Source organism: Apteryx mantelli, chromosome 3, assembly GCF_036417845.1.
Source record: "Apteryx mantelli isolate bAptMan1 chromosome 3, bAptMan1.hap1, whole genome shotgun sequence".
NCBI classification, from domain to species: Eukaryota; Metazoa; Chordata; class Aves; order Apterygiformes; family Apterygidae; genus Apteryx; species Apteryx mantelli.
In genome coordinates, this window is record NC_089980.1 from 83114705 (window position 1) to 83136523 (window position 21819).

The following is a 21819-nucleotide window of genomic DNA, read 5'->3' on the forward strand; positions in this document are numbered from 1 at the left end:
GGAAGGTGTGTTGGAGCCATCTTCCCACCTGCATGGAAAGCCTGAGCTGCGCTGGCAGAAGCCGAGCGGGTTTGTGGTGGGTCAGAGCATGAGGCACAGGGTCCTTCAGCAAACCGCCGACCTTGTGCAAAGTTTTGAAAGGAGATGACACTTTTGGTTTGTATTTACAAAGACATGTCATTGTCTGCATGCTTGCCTGATCTATTGCTCGCTATACTTTTTTTGTAACTTTCTCCATGTATCTGTCAAACGACTGGAGATTACTTTGGTTTTCATAATTTTGCTTTGTAATTGACTGCCCAGGTTGTTGTGTGGTTAGTATTGGGCCATAGAATCCAGGAAACCAGGAAAAATGGGACACAATGAAAGAGATTCTTCTTAACAAGCTAAAATATATGATATCTTAACAGGAAACATATATTTCCAATAACTTTTCACTGGCCATTTGGGAGTCAACAGCTACTGTGGTCATCTACACAGTGATGAGAAGGCAGCAGCCTCTCCTCTCCGGACCCACTGAAGTTTTAGTGGGAGGATCCTTTGGTTAGTTTTGCCCTAGCATTTCAGGAGATTTTAGGCTGGTTGCAGCTTGTCAGCTACTAGGATATTTTGAGCTGAATGCTGCAGAGTGACAAAGAAGGGCTAAAGATAGAGAAAAGGCTGGGAAATAGGGAATACAAAGTTCAAAAGGAGCTGCACATATTTGATAATGAATGGCCATTCTCACAGGTTTAGTTACAGCCCCAAATACAACCCCAGTTTTAAATGTTGTTTAGTGCCTAGTAGTAGAGTTGTCCTGAGGCTCTTAACCCACATTCAGAACTGTGTCAGCATTGCATCATAGACATTATTACTGAAGGAAATGTAAAACTGAATGTGTAGATCTGTAACCAGAAGACGTATCAGGAAGCTTTTCTGGCCTGTGATGCACACGGTGTTGTGTCACGCATAGGTTTACAGACGCCTGCTGGGAACTCTTTTTTTCATTTCATCTTGGAGCATCTTTGGCTTTTCATTTTAGCTTAATGCTCAAAGGAACCAAATCTCAAAAAGAGACCTTATTGTCTTAGTTCAAAGTGAGAATCTGTCTCAGCTTCCTGGGGCCAGAATATTTGAAATAATTTATTTTTCCAAGCTTCATTTTGCAGCTCTGGAATCTTTGTCTGTTTTAATAGTTGATGGGGAGGAGGAGCTATGTGTATCCATTCTGTAATTTTGCTATCTTTGCATTTACCCCAAATTGCAATTTGACTTAACAGATTTAGTCTTTTAACCGTAATCACTTTTGTATGTTTATCAGTGTCCTAAAACAAGTTATTACCAAACCTGGGAAGCTTAACAGAGTCTGTTCAGCAGATCCAGGCTGACCTGCATAATAATAGTGGGATTTCTAACTGGTAGGTTTAAACTGAATTACATGGTAGAGTTATGTGGTGAAGCTAACCTGCTGTCTTGCCTTCTGTCTGTGGTACAAGCCAGTGTGCTGAGTGCCTTTCACTCAAGTGCACTCCTGCATTTTAAGGAAAAGGCTGACTGAAGTAATTGCTTCTTCAGGTTTGACAGTGACTGCTGTGAAGGACTTCGGGGAGTGGAACTTGGAGGCTGGAGCCCTGGTGCTTGCAGATGGAGGCCTTTGCTGTATTGATGAGTTCAACAGTATCAAAGAGCATGACAGAACCAGTATCCATGAAGCAATGGAGCAACAAACCATCAGTGTAGCTAAGGCAGGGTAAGTGGAGTATTACTGTAAGTGACAAAATAGCATAGGATGTTTCTCTTGTACTCAGAAATCAAGTATGTTGGAGGCAGGTTTGCCATGCTGATTAAATGTAGCTGCTTTGTTTGTTGTACTGTATAGTTTTGGTTTTGATGGTATTCTTAAACTAGGTGAGCCAACATTTCAAAGGGCAGTGCAATGGACCAGGGGTTGCACACGACCAGAATAAATACATACCCTCTGCACTGTTTTGTTTTCAATCTACCACTGCAGGCAAAGGCACGTTCCTAAGAAGACTTTGTGGTTTTTGCTTGTCTTTTAGTGGGAGTTGTCATAATAGTCATAAGTGAAATGCAGAACTTTGTGAAACTCAGAAGCAAGGACTTTTGTTTGCCCAAAAATCAGAAATACTGAATGGTAACAAAAGAAGACCAAAAGATTTCCAGGCTGCTCGCTTTTATCTGCTGGGTGTGCTGTGGATGTAAACGCCAACTTTCAGCTTCTTGCTTTCCTTTTCAAACCAATGTGTGTGTTCAAATCTACTTTTTTTTTTTTTTCTCCTGCCAGTTTGGTCTTTTAGCTTGAACCTTCTCATTCTCTCCAGTCATATACAGCTCTGGTCCAGGCCCAGCTGCTCAAAAGTATCACCTTTTTCACATTCTGCCTTGTTGCCTTCCGTCCAGCTCTTGCCCAAATCTCATATTTTTAGCTCTTCTTCCTGATCATGTCATTTCTTTATTTTGACTACCTCCACTGAATCCCTATCTTCATCCTCTTAGGTTTTATGCCATTTGGGTTTCTTTTTTTTTTTTTAAGCTCTGCTCCTCCTTCCCTCTTACCTGCCTCTTTCTCCTGCAGGATTTTATTGAACGTTCTGCTACTGCCTGTAAGACAGATCTAATGCATCTTCTTTTCCCTGTGTTGTATCAAGAATTTTAGCCATACTATGCTCTATGTTGAAGATGGTCTTCCTAAATCTTGCCTGAGTTTACCCATATGTCACATACCCTGTGTGCAGCCTCTAAGACTTTTTCTTCTGTCCTGACAGCTTCTGAAAAGTGACTGTGTGCTGTCAGTGCAAAAATCTGTAGCTTCAAGAATGTGAAATTAAAGGAGAAAAATACAGGAGAAAAGTAAAATACAATGTAATTGACAGTTATACTACATAAAATAAGGGCATAGTTTGAATCATTTCCATATTCTGTGTGAGCAGTTCCATCTAGGCATCATGGAATTTCTGCAGTTGTCTTTTTTGGGACAGGCCTGCTGCTGGCTTTGTGCAGGTCTTGTTACACTTCCTTCTAGTTTGGTCTGTGAAATGCTGAAGGGTACAGAGACATGACAAGATACTGTTGGTATTTTTCTCGGAGCTGATGAGGACAATCAATCAAAATGACTGCGTTTTTTCAGAATTATTTTAATTCATGTGCCTGTCACAAATCTTTTCAGATAAAATTTCCTCTTCCAGTTTTGCAGCTTTTTTGTTAATTTCTTTGGATAATTTGAAAGAATAGTAGCATCATGGTACCTCCAGCATGCCAACTCACTACTAATACATCCCCTATAAATATGCTAGGCATAAACTGGACAAGTAGTGTCCCTCTCACCTCAGAGGTTACTAACCTTTGCCAGTAATGCAGTTGGGGCCAAATACTTGGAAATGACTTGGTCCTATCTACACTGTTAGATAGAGACATACTTTAGCTGGATTCCTTGTTGCAGTGGCTTGGGTTTTGTAGACCCCAAAACCCAGTTTTGCTATCTTGCACAGATAACTTAAAAAATCCTTACTATATGTAGTCCTTAAAAGTGAGCAACTGAGGTTAAGTCATAACTTAACATAGAAGGGTTAATTACTTTGTTAATTGAAGCTCTTATTTTATTGTATGGGAGTTAAGGTTATTTTCCCATCGGATATACTCTAACAGAAAAACTGTGGTCCTTCCTCTCAATTACAGAAGAGCTCTGGACATGAGGTAACAGTTACTAGGGAGGTGACTAGAAATAGCTCAATGACAAACCAAAGTTAGAATACTCTTCCTGCTGCCATAACTGGAAATATTACATTTGGACTGCTAGAACAAAAATATCTCCCTACATCTAAAAACACACATCAAGATAGCATAATTAAGAGAGGAAAATAACTATTTCCCTAAAAAGCAGTTGATATGGCTGCCATCATTGTTTAGTTGTGCTAATGTCCATAACATGCTTAGACATAGGAATAAAACGTACATGTACACTACAATTTATTTTGTTTTCTTAAAATGTGAATTAAGCTAAAATGTTACCTTCCATCATTAAAAAAAATGTTTTCATACTATATAAATCGGCAAAATAACATTTATTTCTGAAATACTACTTTGGTTTTGCACCAGCTGAGGACCTAGCTGTATATATAGATTACTCATGGACATATTACCTGTTTTGTTACTTTTGGTGTCCTGATCATGGTCTTTCTGTCTAGTTGCTATTCCTCAACTGAGAAATACTTCACATGTAATATATATTAATAATTGCATATATTGTTTAGCTCTTTATGGCTTTTCAAGATAAGATGTGCTCTCTAAAACACAAGTGATAATTGTGGTTATGCTTCAAAATCATTTCCTCTACCCCGTTTAATTCAACTGTAATGTCTGTCATACTTTTCTCTAGCTTGGTGTGCAAGCTTAATACAAGGACAACTATATTGGCAGCAACAAATCCAAAAGGCCATTATGACCCTAATGAATCTGTCTCCATCAACATAGCTCTTGGCAGTCCTCTGCTGAGCAGATTTGACCTGGTTTTAGTACTGTTAGATACAAAGAATGAAGAATGGGACCGCATCATTTCTTCTTTCATCTTGGAAAATAAAGGTAAGAGCGATCTTTTTAAATTATATATATATTTTTAATTTTGCCCACTTTGAGTTTAGTTCATTACTGTTCAGTCTTTCACATTAATCAGTATTTGCATGCTTACTGTGGTAGTTGCCTGTGACATGATTGTCTTTCCAGCAGGAATAAGATAGAGGTCACTAATTAATTAGTAGGGGTGAGCTGTGAACACTATACCTTTACTCTCTGATCATGTGCAAGAGGTTTCAGCCCAGAGTGTTCAGTAAGTGGATGGTTTCCATCTTACACCTTTACGTTGCTTGATGTGTAGATCCTACACAATACAGTTTTACACTCTGGTAATGGGAAACTTAGATAATTCAAACAGAAAAAAAAATCTGAGCCATATATGCTGCAGGGTTTGAAAAGTACATATTAGATCAGGGTTCCATATGTGGAGGTGTGTGCTCTGGAAATAGGGAGAGCAGCGCAATTTGATTTTAACCAGCCCCTTCTCCATTTCTTTTAGGATTGTGGCTTTGTTCCCCACTAGAGAAGAAGCAGTTAGGGGAAACTTCTTCAGGTAGCCCCCTCCCCTTTCCAGAATGTTCCCCTGCAAAAAATTTTCAGAATATGGCACGTAGCTTTTGGTTCCTACAATGTAGATAAAACAGTTAGAGGAGGTACATGAATTCATGTGGTATTTTATATCTCAAAGAATACTAGAGCACTTCACTGACTGTAGCATCTGGTGGGCAGTGAATCTGACAGCAGTTCTGCAGAAATTACTGGAGGCTTTACTCTGGATTTTGCTGCGAGAGGGACTGGATGTAAGATTCCACACTGGGATTTGACCCGAGTCCTTGAGGACTAATGGACAGACAACCCAGTACACCCCAAAAATATAGTAAAACACCTTTTTATATTCACCCATCTATTTAACAGAAATTCTTGGGAAAAAGCTTCATGTCTGTCATTGTTACAATATTACTGACTAGGCAAGTTGTTATGCAGGTTTTCCAAGCAAATCAGAAAAGCTCTGGAGCATGGAAAAGATGAAAACCTACTTCTGCCTTATAAAGAGTATACAGCCAAAACTGTCTGATGAGAGCAACCTGATCCTTGTACGCTATTACCAAATGCAGCGTCAGAGTGACTGCAGAAATGCTGCCCGAACTACCATTCGCTTATTAGAGAGTTTGATACGCCTTGCAGAAGGTAAGGCCTTGACAATTTTATTTTTAGGCTAACAATTAACCTTTATAAAATGAATTGATTAAGAGTATAATTATAGCCAGTAAGCGGAGTAACATCTTTTCCATAGAGGTAGGGATAGATGAACCTTGTATTGTTTTATCTTTGTAAAGAGGCTTGGGGTTGGAGATTTTGAATGTGGGAAAGGGTGTAATTTTTGGATGATCAGTTTTAATTTTGAAGTTCTCACACCCATTATACAAACTAAAGCCACTGGAAGAAATCAGATTTGAAAAAAAAGTCTCATAAGTTATATGTCTTTATTAAAAACAAATCTCAGGATTTATTTTGCTTCATTTGATTCCAGGGTTGCCATCCTGCTCAGCCTGAGGAAAGGTGTTAAGTATTTTATTCCATCCTAAAATTAATATAATTTCAAAAATAACACATTTTTGTTTCCTTTAATATCAATAACCTGGTCTGTATGGTACAATATCTTAGCATGGTTTTGTGTTCTAAAATGGCATATCAAGTATTTTCACTATGAATTTAAAAGAATGTACTGTATTTATGTATAACAAATTATAAATGGTCTTCATGCTTTTTTATGCTAATCAGTGATTTAATGCTTCCTGCATCAGCTGTTTATGTTTTGGTCTCCATTTTGGGAAGGAAATCACTTAGATAAAAGACATTCCATGCCTTTAGGTATTCACATGCTATTCATATGTTAAAGTTTCTTCCATTCATATGTGTTTACATGACTGGAGTTTTCAGCAGCATTTTGTTTTTTCAAATATTATATAAAAGGTATTAATTAAGCTGCCTTTCTCTTCTGGTAAAAGAACTCTATGTGTTTCTGCAGCCAATTAGGATAACTTCATGTGGTAAATTATTAGCATGATCTCCATTTACAAACATCAATTTTATCTTGGTGACTTAGGGAAGTAAGAAAGACAAAATTTTTCTAGAGAAAAACATGTTTAAATAGTACTGAATTTGTGACACAAAGCGATTAATGGAATTCAAATCTTTTCTGACCTATGATGAAAAATGGACTTAATTTTTGACTTATTGTCATTAAATCTACCTATATAGGTAGATGTGTTTTATGTAGCACTCTTTACTGCAGTATCCAACACTTTACACTCTTTAACTCTTGCATTTTGAGTATCTTTATTCAAGCCCTGTGAAACTGTCACTGTAACTATAATCCAGAAGTCACATTACATACTTTATTGGTAAAACTAGGTCTTCCAATTCCTGTGGAAAATTGACACTAAAATGAGGAGGATTATATTAATGTTTAAATTAGTCCCATGCATAAGTGTCTGATGAGCTGAAGAAATCTGAAGAAATATCCTCTTCTTTCTAGTACAAAAAAAAAGTTTTTCAACTTTGGTAATGCTTGCTTTCAATGCCCATTTATTTTTGCCAGCTCATGCCCGGTTGATGTTTAGAGATACTGTGACTTTGGAAGATGCTGTAACTGTGGTATCGGTGATGGAATCTTCTATGCAGGTAAGGCTGCTTGTAGAAATTGCTGCAGAACCAGGTTTAAGGATTCAGTTCATCATGTAGATATATGCCAGCTCCCTTCATCTCTTCGATGATAATTTCATGAAATCATAGAAAATGAGCTATCGTAGACCTTAATAAGTCATTTTTAGACCATCTTGATTATTAAGATCCTTAAATACAGATTATACTGAGAAATCTGGATAGGTGGTAGATAAAGGATGGGCACCACTTTTTGGTCTAGGTGAAGTTTTGGTGTATTCTCAGCTTTTTTCAGTCTGCATTTTAAAGACCTTTTGACCCAGAAATTGTGTCTCTGTCACTGTGTTTAATAGCCTCTAATGGATTTTTCTCCCATAACATTACCTTGTCACTTATTAATTAGGTATGAGAGAACCAAATAATTTTTTTTTTAGAAAGTTTCAGAGTAGTTGCTAAGTGCTACACTTTATTTTGCCATTAGATCATTTTAAAATATATTAATAGTAGTACTGAAACTCTAAGAACTTTTAGAAGGATAATTTTACTTTTGAAACCTTGAAAGTTTAAAACACTGGTTGCCATACACTGAAAATCATGTATACCAATTGTCACACAAATTTGCAGAATGTTTCCATGTAGAAAGACATTGAAACAATAGGGAAGGCTGGATTAGTTTTCTGTAAAGTCATTTGGATGTTGACGAGAAAGAAAGAGCAACACACTTAGAATGAATAAACAGAAATGGATCTGGTAGAGTTTTTTTTAATAGAAATGTTGAAAATAATGTAGACACTACTACTTTAGATAGAATATTTTTAAGGGAAATAAGTCTTCATGCTTCAGAGTAGAAAAGAAATTATCATAAGCAGATTATCCAGAGTTTTCTGCAGGGGGCTTTTAGCACTGCTGAAGTATTTGGTTTTGGCTCTGTCAGAGATTGTGTACTCCATTGAACATATAACTGGTCTGATCCAAAATGTCATTTCCTATGTTTCTGTAGAGATTGATATGAATGTATTCAAATTAAAGCAATTTCATTTAGTGCTTGTTACCTTGAAGGACGTTAAAGACTTTGCAGGAGCAGATACTGCTCTTTTCTCTGAGACAAAGCTCTTCAGGATAGACTTACAAAGTCACAAATGGCACATAGGCCATAGGATCTGCCTTTTTCTTTCAGTAAAGGTTGAGAGACTAGTTGCAGCATGTGCCACTGATAATCTACTGCACAGTGCTGCAGATGGAATTTGTCTCAGAAATACTACAGATTGTTTCACTGTCTGCTGCAGTTCATCTTGCCCTGTTTGAAAGAGCTAAGCTTTTCAGTGACAGCGCTGCATCTAAGTTGAAATAAGAAGCTACAACAAATAATATGTCCCACTGAAACAGCAGAAGACATTGCAGAAATGTTAGCCTTAAATAACTGGATTGGAATTTGATGGGACACAGGTCTCAAAGCAGTATGGTTTTGGCTATAAGAAATCTGAAATACTTGATTTTTTCATAACAGATCAGTGGAGGCTAATGAATGTATATTATCTTCTGTGTGTCCCTACCTCATAAGCATTAGTAAATGTAAAATGGTTGTTGTTTTAATTGTGGGTCACTTTTTCATATTTGTACAGCCCTACCATCAAAGACAGTAATTTGTATGATGAGCATCTATCTAATAAAAGTCAGCTAGAAATTTGCCTGAATTATGACTGCAGAAGTACCGTATTTACTCCACTGTTCACTTTGTATGAGCACGTAGGCAAACGTGTTTATCTTTGCTAAGAATCTGCAAACTTGAGGTTTGGTGTTTAAGGCCAAATGATATTTAACTACTGCAAAGTATAAATGAATCCCTGAAACAGTTTCTTTTTGAAGGAAGTAATTTATTTGTTTTATTAAAAAATAGAAGTAACATGCAAAAGTTTATTTTAGGAAAATGATTCCTTCCCTAGAAAAAAAATCCTTTTATATCTAGATACATCCTCTGTGTGTATTGATCGATTGATCGATCTATCTGTATGTATGTATGTATTTATGTATGTATGTATTTAGAGAGAGACCGAGCCCTAGATAGATTCATTTTTTGTTCTGGACCTAAAACGCTTTAAAACTCTCCCAGTTACAGTGGCTTAGAATTTACACTGCCCACTGCACTAGAAGCTGAAATACCTACCTTCCTTCATATTTTATACTCTGCCTCCAAATTTTTATTTTTTCTTAAGTGCAACATTTTCAGCCTCCTTTTGTCTAGAATTTCCTTTCATTTTTTTCACTTTGGTTCCTTGAGGTTGTAGAGAGCTGTATGGTTCAGTTTCTCTTCTTTGCCATTAAAATGAGGATGGACATGAGGAAGTACCAGTGTCATCCTGGAAAGGCTGCCTGCTACCCTTCAGCTGAGCGAACTCTGTCTTAAAGCCTGACTTTGTAACTTCTACAAAATATCCTCTTGCCAATGCAAAATGAAAGCTTGCAGTTCTCAGATCAGTGTTCAACCAATTCTTGTGAGTCCTCTTTGGAAGTTGACATTCTCATCACTGACCTAGTTAATTGATTTTCGTTTGGTTTTGTCCTATAATTCACCTTGTATTCTCTTTCCTACTTATTGAGCATATTCTAATCCCCCTCATTTGATCTTTTCTTTGCCCCATATCCTCTTTGTTAACTCTTGTCTCCCTTCTTCTCCTGGTCATATTTTCATCCTTGTTTTATTCCCCTTCTGCTCCCTCTCCTTTTATTCCTTTTTCCCATTCCATGTTTTCCCCTCCTTATGCACTTTTACATCCTTCCTTTCTGCTAACTTTCCCTATCATACTTTTTTTAATTTTAATTATCTTTGTTCTGGATCTTCTGCACTCACAGTTCCTCAGTGTGCCTTTCTGGGAATACTTTTAATTCCTCTAAGTCTACAGATGCACTATCTGATGGTGTTTTCCTTTTTGTTGTACCTTCTTGACTATGAAGATGATTAGAAATGGTGAACCTGTGGGTTTGTCATGTGGCTACCTTACCTCTACTCAAAATGATATTTCAGAGGGGTGGATATTTCAGAGACTTAAGCACCAGCACAGGAATGAAATGTCACAGATAGTTATCTTAAGTTCAGTCCCACCCCATGTAGAATTTCAGACATGCAGCATGCACGTGCATGCACATGCACACAAGAACATATAAATGAAACTAATTGTGATGGTAAAGTAAAGCACTAAAACATCAGGGAGAGCAAGACATAATTGTACCCCTTAAGATTCTCAAGATGCCTCAAGATACATAATCATATGTTCCTTTTTTTTTTGCACTGGATCCTTACCTCACAGGGTGGCAGTATTCAATCCAAAAGCAACTATTCCTTGTCAGTGTTTTGCTGAATGTTTTATTTATTACCTGCTGTTGAAATGCTGTTCTAAAGATAGAATTATCATGCTTTCATATGGTTTTCTATGGCATCTCCATTGTATCTGAGTGTATCAGAAATATTAATTAATATATCTTCACATAGTCCTTATGAAGTGATGGGATGGTATTATTCCTGTTCTATGTTTTAAAGCTGTCATATGCAAGATTAAGTCCAGAAGAAATTGTCCACTGGAGCGTACCTCATGAGAGATGTTTAGGACCTCAGTTTCAAAGTAGTAGCACTTTGAGTGCTGAGCACATTTCCTATTGCCTGCAGTTACCCTTCAGTTCCCATACCACATCATGCTCTCAGTTACAAGTTTATTACCTTTGAAAACCTTTGTTTAATTGGCTTGCTCTGGAGCACAAGTGTCAGAGATAAAATGTAATTCTCCTTGGCAGCATTTAACTATCCTAACCAAGAGACCAAATTTTCTACAGTCTCTGCCTCATTAACTATGCACTTTCCATTTCCTGAAACAAATAAGGCAGAGGGGTCCTACAACAACCCTTTCTGTCACTACAGATTAATGCTTCTAAGACGTGGAACAGGTCTGTCACATCCCTGAACGACACAATCATGTGGAAAAAAAACACGTGATGATTTAAATGGGCTGCATAGTTACATAGGCAGCCTTAATTTTAGCACTAAGTAGTTTTAGAAGGCTAGACTTAGCCATCTGAATGATATTCTTTCAATGTGAGATTTTTTAATATGAAATTTTAAAATTGAAAAATGGAAAAAGCAGAAATTTCCACATATGGCATCACATAGGGCACATGTTGCCAACAGGGACAGACCTAAAGATTCTGTGCACCTTTGCTTTTCTCATGGCACTTGATATGCATCTTGTTCATTAGTTATATTGAGCTGGGAATAATAAGTGACAGCAAATCAGTGACAGAATAAAGCTTTTGTTTTTTCATAAGAGCAATTAACTACAGAGCTATTCTAGAATATTTGTTGTGGAACAAATCATATTATGGAGATGCTCTGTTCCAAATAAAAAATTCTGTTCCAAAATTTCTCACAAAGGGCAGAGAAACTGTCCCAGATTAAAATCACTGGCACTCTGGAATTGTTCCTGAATAGTTAGAGTTACTCCTAAAGAGGTATTCAGAAATATTTTTGCAGGTCAATTTCCCCAGTGTTGACAGCCCTGATACTCAGATCCTTCCATTTAAATAATTAGAAGAAGCTGATGAAAAATTGTAGCAGTCACAACCACTTCTGTTAAAGAATTTACTTAAATAGCAGAATTTTTACAAGGTATTTGGAAGCCTCCTTTACTCCTAATATCCAGTTTCTAAATGATGTTCTCAAGCCTTAGGTGGAGTTCCTATTTTTTGTATAAACCTAAAAAAAATAACAATAAACTGCAGGTTTGATCATGTAGTTGCTTTATGTGTATGACCAGTTTTGCCCATGCAAGCAGACCTAATGGGATTACTTAGGTGGTACAGTTACTGAATAAATATTTGCTACCCTAAGTTTTAAAATATCTAAGGGTAAGTTTTGTATAAACTGTCTCTGCTGTTTAATCTGATTCTGAATAACAAAGTTTCTTTTCTTCTCTCTCTTCGGATGGCATAGGGAGGTGCACTTCTTGGAGGCATCAATGCCTTGCACACTTCATTTCCAGAAAATCCAATGGCTCAGTACCGAACACAGTGTGAACTCATACTGGAGCAACTGGAGCTGCAGAATCTTCTGCACAAAGAGTTACAAAGACTTGACAGGTTATAATATGCACAGTAACAAAATAATTCAATAGAGAAAAAGAATTGTTTGACAATAATATCTGGAGAGAGTCTAAAAATAGAATCTGACATTGGGAAAGGGCTTATCCTTTAGAGAACATGAATAAGCAGGGAGATTGTTTTGAAGTAGTACTCTGAGATCATGACAAGATCATTTTTCACTCTGGGTTATAGAATTTACAAACAACTGAAGAACATTTTAATGAATTCCCAACTCATGTCTCAATTCTGCGCCCAGATAAGTTTCAGCTGAGCTTATTAGGGCCAAAATGCCAGGTTCTGTGGCTGAGCACATAATTTTGTATATTCTTTCATTACTTGCTTGGTAAAATAGAGCAGATCTGCTTTATATTTTTAAGCCGCCTTTTGCATTGGGCTTGTCAGTATCCTTGCCTTTCCGTTAATGGAAAATATAAGCCTGAATCAAAGTTCTGTTCTTATGGGTGATTTTTCATCTTTACATGCTGGAATTTTCACTATCTCTTCTCTAGTTTCAGGTCACTCCTATAATCTTTGGAAAGTCTATTTGCTGTTAATAGAAAACTTCTTTTAACTTACTGAGGCTGAGAGGAGAACACTAGGATTGGAAGGAAATAAGATACAAAAATAACATTTGTTTCCTGAAATGAGATTAAGCTCTAAAGAAACTCATACTTTCTTATTGTTAAAGGAAGATAAAAGATTGATGTTATTGGAGCTAAAGGAATGAGAACCACTGGGAAAATGTTTTTTCCTTGAAATATTTTTTCAGGCCTGTTTCGTAATTCACAGTAAGGACATCCTAAATAAGCATAGAGGCAAAAAAGGCAGATGAAAGTCAGATATCTCCAACAGAAAGACCAAAGCTAGTTTTAAAATAGAGGTATGTTCATAAAGGATCATAAAAATGTAGGGTGGGAAGGAAGATCAAATACAAAGACAGGATCAAGTCTGTCTTTGACCTTCCTGGCAGGGGCTTGTCTTATCTGCTCCTAAGGCCCTCTAATTAGTGAAGGAGGTTTCCCATTGCCATTGGATAGTCCTTCCATTATTGCTCCATCCTAATACTCAGAAAGGTTTTCCCAGTATCCCCCTGTGCTGCAAATGAAGCTGATTTCTTCTTCCACCTTCCTAAACAGCTTAGAGAATACTTGATTGTCCTCTGTAAAACAACCTATTCTGTATTAGACTTGTCACGTGCATTCCCCTCAAACTTTAGTCTTCAATATTTTCGTAAAACAAGCATATATCTTTCAGCCCTTCTTCATGAGTCAGATTATTCCTGTTACTTTCCATCATAATTTTAGGTGTTTTCTATTTGAATAAATTTAGAAATAAATAATGAAGGTAATGATTCTAAGAGGTATATGTCAATATAGTGTTTTCTTTCTCATATAATAAAGAAATACATGAGAATCATTTCACACACACTGAAATGCAGTCACTTCCAGGATGGAATGTGGCTGCTTTTCATTCATGGTTAGAATCACTATTCAGCAAACACAGAAGAATGCAATATCCTTTGGAAATGGGTATGTTTAGGTACAGTAGACAGAATATAATCCATACCAAGATTGGAGGGAACTCTTTGTTCTAACACATTTGTTGTTTTGGAGAGCCCCAAGAATATTAATGGGAATGGACAGTGATAATTAAGTTCTGTAGGTGATCTGGGATGCTTTCCCTCTATCACATGGGGGTTTTGACACGCTGGCTCCATAGTGATTTTGAGAGAAAACCATCAATAATCACTCTTCCGGGTAATACATAGGCTTTCCATTGTGGTAGCTCATCTGAGGCTTGGCCCTGCTCAGGGTAAATCTATGAGGTCCCCTATTCTAGAAGATATGTTTACAGAATATGTAGTCTCTATGGGACTCTAACAATGGCTGTCATTAATATAATGCTGTTTTTTTAGCTTGGTTTCCCAAAGAAATGAAGTTTATGTAGTTGCTGTCTCTGTCCATATACCTGTCTTCTACTGGGGACACTGAATTCTGCCACTTACTATAAAAGGTGCTGAAAGATCAAAATGAGGTCAGAATTTGCTACACCAGCTTTCACAGCTGTATGAGAGTCTTAATAATTCAACTATGTGACCTAAGTAATTTGTGGCTTTTCTCCATTCATATACATTAAGCATCACTATGGCAATAAAAGAAGAAAAAAAGGAAAAACAAAATACTATTTTTTGATTTTTTTTCATTCCGTAGATTACAGAAGGAAGACTCATGCCAGCTACAGCCTGAAGAGACAAGTTTCAGTACTACTCCAAGATCCTTGAACAAGGATGCATTTGGGCAGCCAAAGCAAATGTCTCAGTCAGAACCTTCAAATCAGCAAGAGAATAATTCCAAGCCACAGTCTTCCTTGGCCAGAGGCAATTGTGAAGGTGATACACATCTAGAACCCTTATGCAACCCAGCATCTGGTAATAACAGAAGTACAAAACACTTGATTAAATATAGTAAAAGCAGTGATGATGGTAGCTTGGCATGGTTTGACAGCTTGGAAGAGAACAACACCAATGCCGAAGAAACTTTTCAGAAAAAGTCTCCAGTGCCCAAGATAGCTCCAGATGACTTAGCTTCAAAAACCCTGAGTAAAAAATCCTGCTCTGGAGAAAGAGGTGCTTCAATACCAAGCAATGGAGATGAAATGAGAGAATCACTAACAACTGTGAATATTCATGCTCCTTTGGAACAGGACAAAGTTTCTAAGATAAGCAGGAAAAGGACTGAAGAACGTGAATATTTTTCTTCAGAAACAAGTATTCAAGACCCAGCATCTCCCAGGGCTAGTGTGCAGGACTCGGTTATTACACAGCGGGTTTCTAAGAGCTGTCAGAGACTGCACACAGAGAGATCATGTGGATTCTTTACAAGCACACAGGACCCCGAGGCAAAGGCACTTCCTTCAGTATTATCTGCATCTGGCCTGCTAGATCTTTCAGGTGATATGGATCCTGTGTTAGGGGAGGAAAAGAATAGCAAATCTGTAACAGCAGAAAAGGCAATAATTTCCCTGAGAAAACGAAATAAAGGTCAAGTAGTGAAGGAAGCAAAGGTAGTAAGTTCTTGTGAGCCAGAAATCATTGACAGTGTAGGACCTCCAGCAGCTAAACTAGCTAAATTTTCTTTCAGACCAAGGACAAAACTTGATCATTCCTCTGAGAAGGAGTTCTCTCTTTTACAGAGTGAAACTATTATTAAGCCTGGAGAGCAGCTCCAAGGAGAGCATCTGCTGGAAGAGCATTGCCCCCCTGAGAAATGCAAAGCAAAGTCGACTTGCTTAGGAAAAAGTAATTCAGAAAAGGGACCTACTGATAATACTGGGAAAGGAGGGCAGCAGTGTGAGGCCTTAGGAAAAGAGATCAGAGGAAGTGCAATAATACACTCAGATGTCAGTTTTGATGCTGCATCACTTCCACCCCCTGAAAAGAAGAGGGAGGGAGAGGAGCAGGTTGGTGGCCCAAGCACAGAGAAGGTGTGCTCCAGCACATTAGCAAAACTGTCCAGGTTCTCCTTTGCGTCACGTCCTGAGTCAAAATCAGAAAATGCACCTGCAGTTAAGATTGACAGTAACAACAAGGGAAGCCATAGCCCATTGCTGAAGGTGCACATGAGCAATCCTAGCAAAAGGAAGAGTTTTGCGTTGGGAAATGCCAGTAATGCCAGTGTGGTCACACGGAAATCTCTCTTCTCAATAGCAGAGCTAGATGATGCTACATTAGATTTTGATTGGGATGAAGAGATTAGGAAAAATCCAAGATCGTAACATATATTTTCTCTGAATTACATAACATGTAGTTCTTCTGTACTTCTATCCTTCTGTCAATTGTATCAACAGCATCAATAGTTTACAAAGCATTTAAAAATAATCATCTAGGACCTCTGTGTATATAAATGAACATGCTTCCTTTAAAGGCCATATATTTTACATCAACTAAGGACTGTATACACTGCAAGCCTAATGTGCTTTTAGTTTTCTAACCTACTGTCAGTTGACTGTTTTGATTGACCTGATGTAACCCAAAGACTCACACGTTTATGTTCACATATCCAGAGTATGGCAAGGCTTGCAGAAGAGCACGTTTATTTGACTGTTATCCTTGATTTCATATAGCAGTTAGAACTATACCTGATTGAGATTGGCCTTCCAAGGGACTGTGCCACTTCAGAAAAACAATGTAGCTGAAGCTATGTCATTATATTTTGTTTATATATGCCTTTTCTCTTAGTGCAGTAAGCAAACCTGTGATTTTTCATCATGCTGTGGTAAGTATTCCTGTATTATCAATATCATGAGAATTTTGCAGCATCTCCTATTACTGTGTTCCTCATCACACTGTTGATGTTGAAGACATGGATCTAGGGCTTTTTGTTTCTGTTTTTTGATTCTGTTTTTGATTTTAAATACACTGGTTCAGGTATCTGTGTCTGTATTCTGGTTGCTTTATCAAAACCCAACTCTATAATAAATATACAGTTCTTCACTGCAGAAAGAGAGAACAAATTTCAGGTGATTGAGCAGGAATCCTCAGTAGTCAAGGTAACTTCAATGCAGGCATTAAGCGCTGGCATTAAAGTTACCCTTAAAACCTAACAGCATGGTCAAAAGCTCACATAGTGTAGCTTGGTTCTGGCTCAGATAATATTTACTTGACTATTTCAATTATGATTAGTGTTTCACTATATCTGATATGCAGTTCATTTTTTATGGCATGCTGCATCCTTTGTCTTTCATTTGTCCAATGGGAAATTAATCTACTAATGCATTACATGTTTACAGATAATGGTAAGCCTTAAGTCTCCTTCAGTGACTTGCCTGGTATGTTCCTTCTGTATCTGAATTCTCCACAGAATATTCTTGTTATTACCTGCAAGGTAAACTGAGAATGAAGCAGTTGCTTAGGGTACAGTAAATCCTTTGAGAGGCTTGCCAGCAGAGAGAAAGTCTGAATCTCTCTTAATTTGTTTAAATTTAAAAGTAGCTCCCTTGAAAGCAGGTAAGTTAAAATAGTGTGAAATTTGAGGGAGTGATGGAGTGACCAGGCCAAAGTAACTTCAGTGTGAGATAGTGAAATCATGAGAAACAGTTATGACAGCAAGAAGTTACTGTGCAGATGGTTTGTGTGGTAGTCACAGGGCCAGTTCCCCCACTGCAAGCATGACTTCAATCAGGTGGAATTTTTCCACCTCCCTCCCAGAGCCCAGAGCCTCCCCTTCCTGTTCCTCCACAGAGCCCTGCTCCAGGGTGAGGGTGGCCTGCACTCGTTGCACTCCTACTGTCCTCAGAAGCTAGAAGTTTCCTGTGGGATGCTGTATCCATATTGCAGCTGGGGAAGGGTCAAGTCAAGAATCCTGAAGCTGTTAACATTCATAATGGTCTTCCTGGTTGAATTTTCAAAGGACAACTAAAAGCATAGTTTTTTCATTATCATTGCAGCTGTGTCAACCCCTTGCATGCTCATGTCATTTACAACCAAAAATCTTCCTTGCTAGCTGCATCTTTTGACAGATGTTACTAGCTGGCCAGTGCAAACCCAGAATTGCTATTGGATCCCCATAGTCAAGCACCGCTATCATTTTTTTACCATGCAAAATGATAAAAGAAATTTCATCCTCTCATGCTTGAAGTATTGTTTCTCTCATCACTTCCCTATGTGATCATCAGCCTCATCCGATGTAATTTGCTATGTAAACTTATGTGAGGAGCTGCTCCCAGGAACTGCAAGACCTTCTCCTAAACATAGCTCTGTGGGAGTCTGGTTGACTTTCCTCCCTCTGCCCCGTCAAAATTAGAACTCTTTTGAAATCAGTGGTCACAGTGGCACAAAATTGAGGTAAAACTCAAGCTCAAAATTTCCTTCATATTCTCCATACTTGTGTTTGAGAAGGTTCTGGTTTTTATATTCTGCCTATCTCAAAGCTATTGCACTGTAAGATCTGCCTGAGGGCCAGGAAGACTGCACAGGGAAGCAGTGTGACTGTATTTCAAGAAAGCTGAAATGCCCTGTAATGCAGACAGCCATCGTCCTTACTAATGAGACATGCAAAGCCTCCTGAAGTAAGGGGATTCCCAATTAGCAAGAACTGTGAGATGCACTGGGCATCCAGATTCCCTTGGTGTCCTTAAACCTGTTCATAGATCATTGCAAATGAATAAATGGAAAATAATTACACCAAGTGTATTTTTCACAGATGAAAAATGTTTCCTCTGATTCAGTAAAATTCAGGCTGGCGTAATGGAGAATTGTGTCCAAAAGCTTCTCCAGTGATACAATGCTAATCACATTTGCAGTCCTGTTCAGCAGTCTGGCTGACAAAATATTGCTAGATGCTTTTTTTATTAATCCATTTTGAGTTGAAAACTACAGATTAACTCTTTATGCACAACCATCAGCATCATGAACAAGCTGGCAGCTTGCTGGAAACTAGGTATCTTTGGATAGGCCAGCTCACATGCCCAGAGCCTGACTGACCCTACCAGTTCAGTTTGCTGCCAGACCTTTTTGATACATCCATTCTTTTGCCTTAGAGCAGTACAACCAACAAGATAGGTGTACTGAAATATTTGTACTTAGAGGAGGAGTGATTTAACACTCATAAAAGTGCTCTTCAGCAGGCTGAAATTCTCTAATAGCAAGATAAAAGTTGCAGCAGCTTCCATTGCAGTGTGCCTAGAAAGGGTTGCTGATATCTTGGAGAGAATAAAATCAGGCAGAATAAAGAAATACCTTGATATCTCAGCTCGTGCTTACCAGATGGACAAAGTTGCCCACTTAAACCAAGGTATTCACCAGTGAGTGCTATCTCTGTACATTCATTTTTTATGGGTGCCAAAAGGAAGGCCTGATTTGCAGATATCCTGACTACTTGCAGCTGAAGCTTAAGTCAATGAGACATGTGTAAAGTGTAATTCTAATTCTGCTCTTCTGTCTTCATCTCTCTCTCTCTTATTCTTAGTTGTGAAATGGCCTCTTCAAGAGGTAGTGAGTGCTCTCACTTAAGGTAACTTGTGTCCTGGGGATAAAGAAGTGAAGAAGGTGATAAGGACATCTGAGAACCAAAGGCTCCCACATTTTAGCAGCTGTCTTTACTGGATTGCAGTAGAGTTTGTGGCTCTCAAAACAACACCTTTGAGCACATCAGGACAAATTTGAGAATGCCAAGGAGACTTTCTCAGATAAATAAGACATTTTAATTGTCTGCAGAGTTAGGCAGTCCTGCAAAGAGCATAACTGGGTTGCTATCCAGCACTTAGGTATGTTTTTGATATCTAAATTCAAACACATACTCTAGAATTCAGGCAGAGTGGATCCTATCAGGCTTTGTAGTTCTTTAATGGTTAATCATTTTTGAAGGATAATGTTTTAGATAGTACATCAGTAAAGAAAGTTGTCCCTTCAGATTCCCCTGATTAGAAGTAGTCAGTCTGTTACTTTGTGAAATGGAACTATGCTTCCTCTGCCCTATAAAGAAGGGCAGAGGTTTTGATTCCTGAGGGATCTGCTTCTCCCTTGCTTATTATAATCTGAGAAACTGGGAAAGAAAGCAAAAAGGAATCAAGGAAAGATGCTGCAAACTCTGACTGCTCTGAGGTCACTCTGCCTGGAAGGACACTTTTGCAGTTCTGTTGTCCAGTTTGAAGCAAAGAAGAGGAGGTACAGGGTCTTTCTGTTCAGCTTTCAGAAGGGTCCAGCTTTTTTTAGCAGAAAAGGAGTTGTTGCTCATTTAAACCCTGTCTGTAAAGAGGAGCTTAGTGACCCAAGTATATTGGGTAAGTACCTGAAGACTAGATTTGGAAGAGCAGATACAGCTGAGATCTTTCTCTGCCAGACCAGTTAAAATGTTATTATAGTATTGCTTCTGATTTGTAGCATGAATTCAGAGCGCTTAAGATAAATGAGAAGCACATAGTAACACGAAAATGATACCTGCTGCTGATTTACTTTCTCCCTTACTGTTGCCATTGCTGCAGAACACATTTTTCAGTGCCTTGGCAGGGAACATTGCTAACTCCTTTCCGTTTTTAAAACAACTTCCCCCACAAACAATCATATGTTTTAATGTTTTTGAGTATCACAATGGCCCAGTGATAGGAAGATTTAATCCATTATGGCAATGACACTGTGCTGGGCTAAACTAAAGATGAATTTCCCCTTCGAGTACTTTACGCAGTCAATGGGCAGATGAGTCACTTCCTGTCAGCCTGCCTTCCTGGTGAGGCACAGAGCTGTTCTCTCCTTCACATTTTAACACTTGCCTCTCTGAGTTTATGATCTAGGAGTCTCTAAAAATGTGCCTAATGTATCTTCTTAGAGTGATTATATACAAATATATATCAAACCAATTATTAAGGTTGAATATGCTGGTATTTTTTTAAGCTGGGTTTTATCTTTATGAATCTGATTCATAAAAATGAATATATGTTTCTGTCATAAAATCCAGTTGCACCAAACCTTAGAAGTCACTGATTCTAGCAGCATGTTGGTCAGGTCCTTATTTATGAACAGCTGTAAAATACCATTGTTAGATATTCAGTGGCCAGACTCCATTGCCTTAACTGAAAGCAGTTTATTATGTAATATTAGTAATGGGACGGGATCAGGTTTTTACTGGCCATTGTCCCGTAATAGCATTCTCCTGAATGGCCTATGTAGACATGTTGATGAGTCACAGGGAGGAAGAGAGCGATAAGCCCAACAATTTAATTATATTTTTGTGTAAAAGTGCTTCACCGTATTTCTTTAAAACCTCCTGCATGGCACTTTTGCTGGGGAAGGCCCTCAGGTGCCCAGCCATGAGTGTTCAGTGCCAGCTGAGATAGCCTTGGGCATATGAGACATTGGCACAGCCTTGGCTGATATGACACAGGACCTTTGTGAGACCCATGCCCCTCTGGAACAGGAAGCCAGATAAGATGATAGTCTATGTGGTCTAAAATGTCACTAGGTAGCTATCTTTAGGCACCTGAATCACTCCCTGTTTGTCAGTACTTGTGAAGGAAGAACTGTGAGTAATCATTCTCTATTCTTATGTACATAAGTGGTTGCTTTATAGACCTCTGTGACAGTCTTCTCACTTCTCTCCGTCCTAGCTGAAAGCTCCCGTTGCAGGAGGCTTTTTTAAGAGTCTTCCTCTCTGCTCCCCATTTACAGAAAAAGACTGTTGGTCATGCCCAGGACTTATTATCCAGTTTAGATGGTATTGACAGCAGTCTTCTTAAGGTAAAGGCAAACTGAAAAGCTGTGCTTGGTTACACCACCACAAGTTATTTCTAGAACTCTGTTGGGGACTTTATCAAGGTTTTTCATATCTTCATTTTTTCTTATCTTTATAATGATACCTTTAATTGCACCTTCACTCATTTATTGATTACATCACTTGCAGAGGAGTCTCAGCGTATCACATATCAGCAACACAGTATTTGTCACCTGTTCTTTGCAGGCGTCACTGA

At 38.2% G+C, this 21819-nt stretch overlaps 1 protein-coding gene across 2 annotated transcripts in view; it reads left to right on the forward strand.

Moving 5' to 3' along the window:
• The window catches only part of MCM9 (minichromosome maintenance 9 homologous recombination repair factor), a 53326-nt gene extending 34818 nt beyond the window's left edge, over positions 1 to 18508 (forward strand). For both annotated transcript variants that reach the window (XM_067293797.1, XM_013959006.2), the window contains 6 exons: positions 1555 to 1729; positions 4376 to 4578; positions 5554 to 5757; positions 7172 to 7254; positions 12212 to 12357; positions 14571 to 18508. In XM_067293797.1, the coding sequence (XP_067149898.1) occupies positions 1555 to 1729; positions 4376 to 4578; positions 5554 to 5757; positions 7172 to 7254; positions 12212 to 12357; positions 14571 to 16134 (2375 nt within the window). In that variant the 3' untranslated portion in view covers positions 16135 to 18508. The remainder of the gene's footprint in view (positions 1 to 1554; positions 1730 to 4375; positions 4579 to 5553; positions 5758 to 7171; positions 7255 to 12211; positions 12358 to 14570) is intronic.
• The last annotated feature ends 3311 nt before the right edge of the window (positions 18509 to 21819 follow it).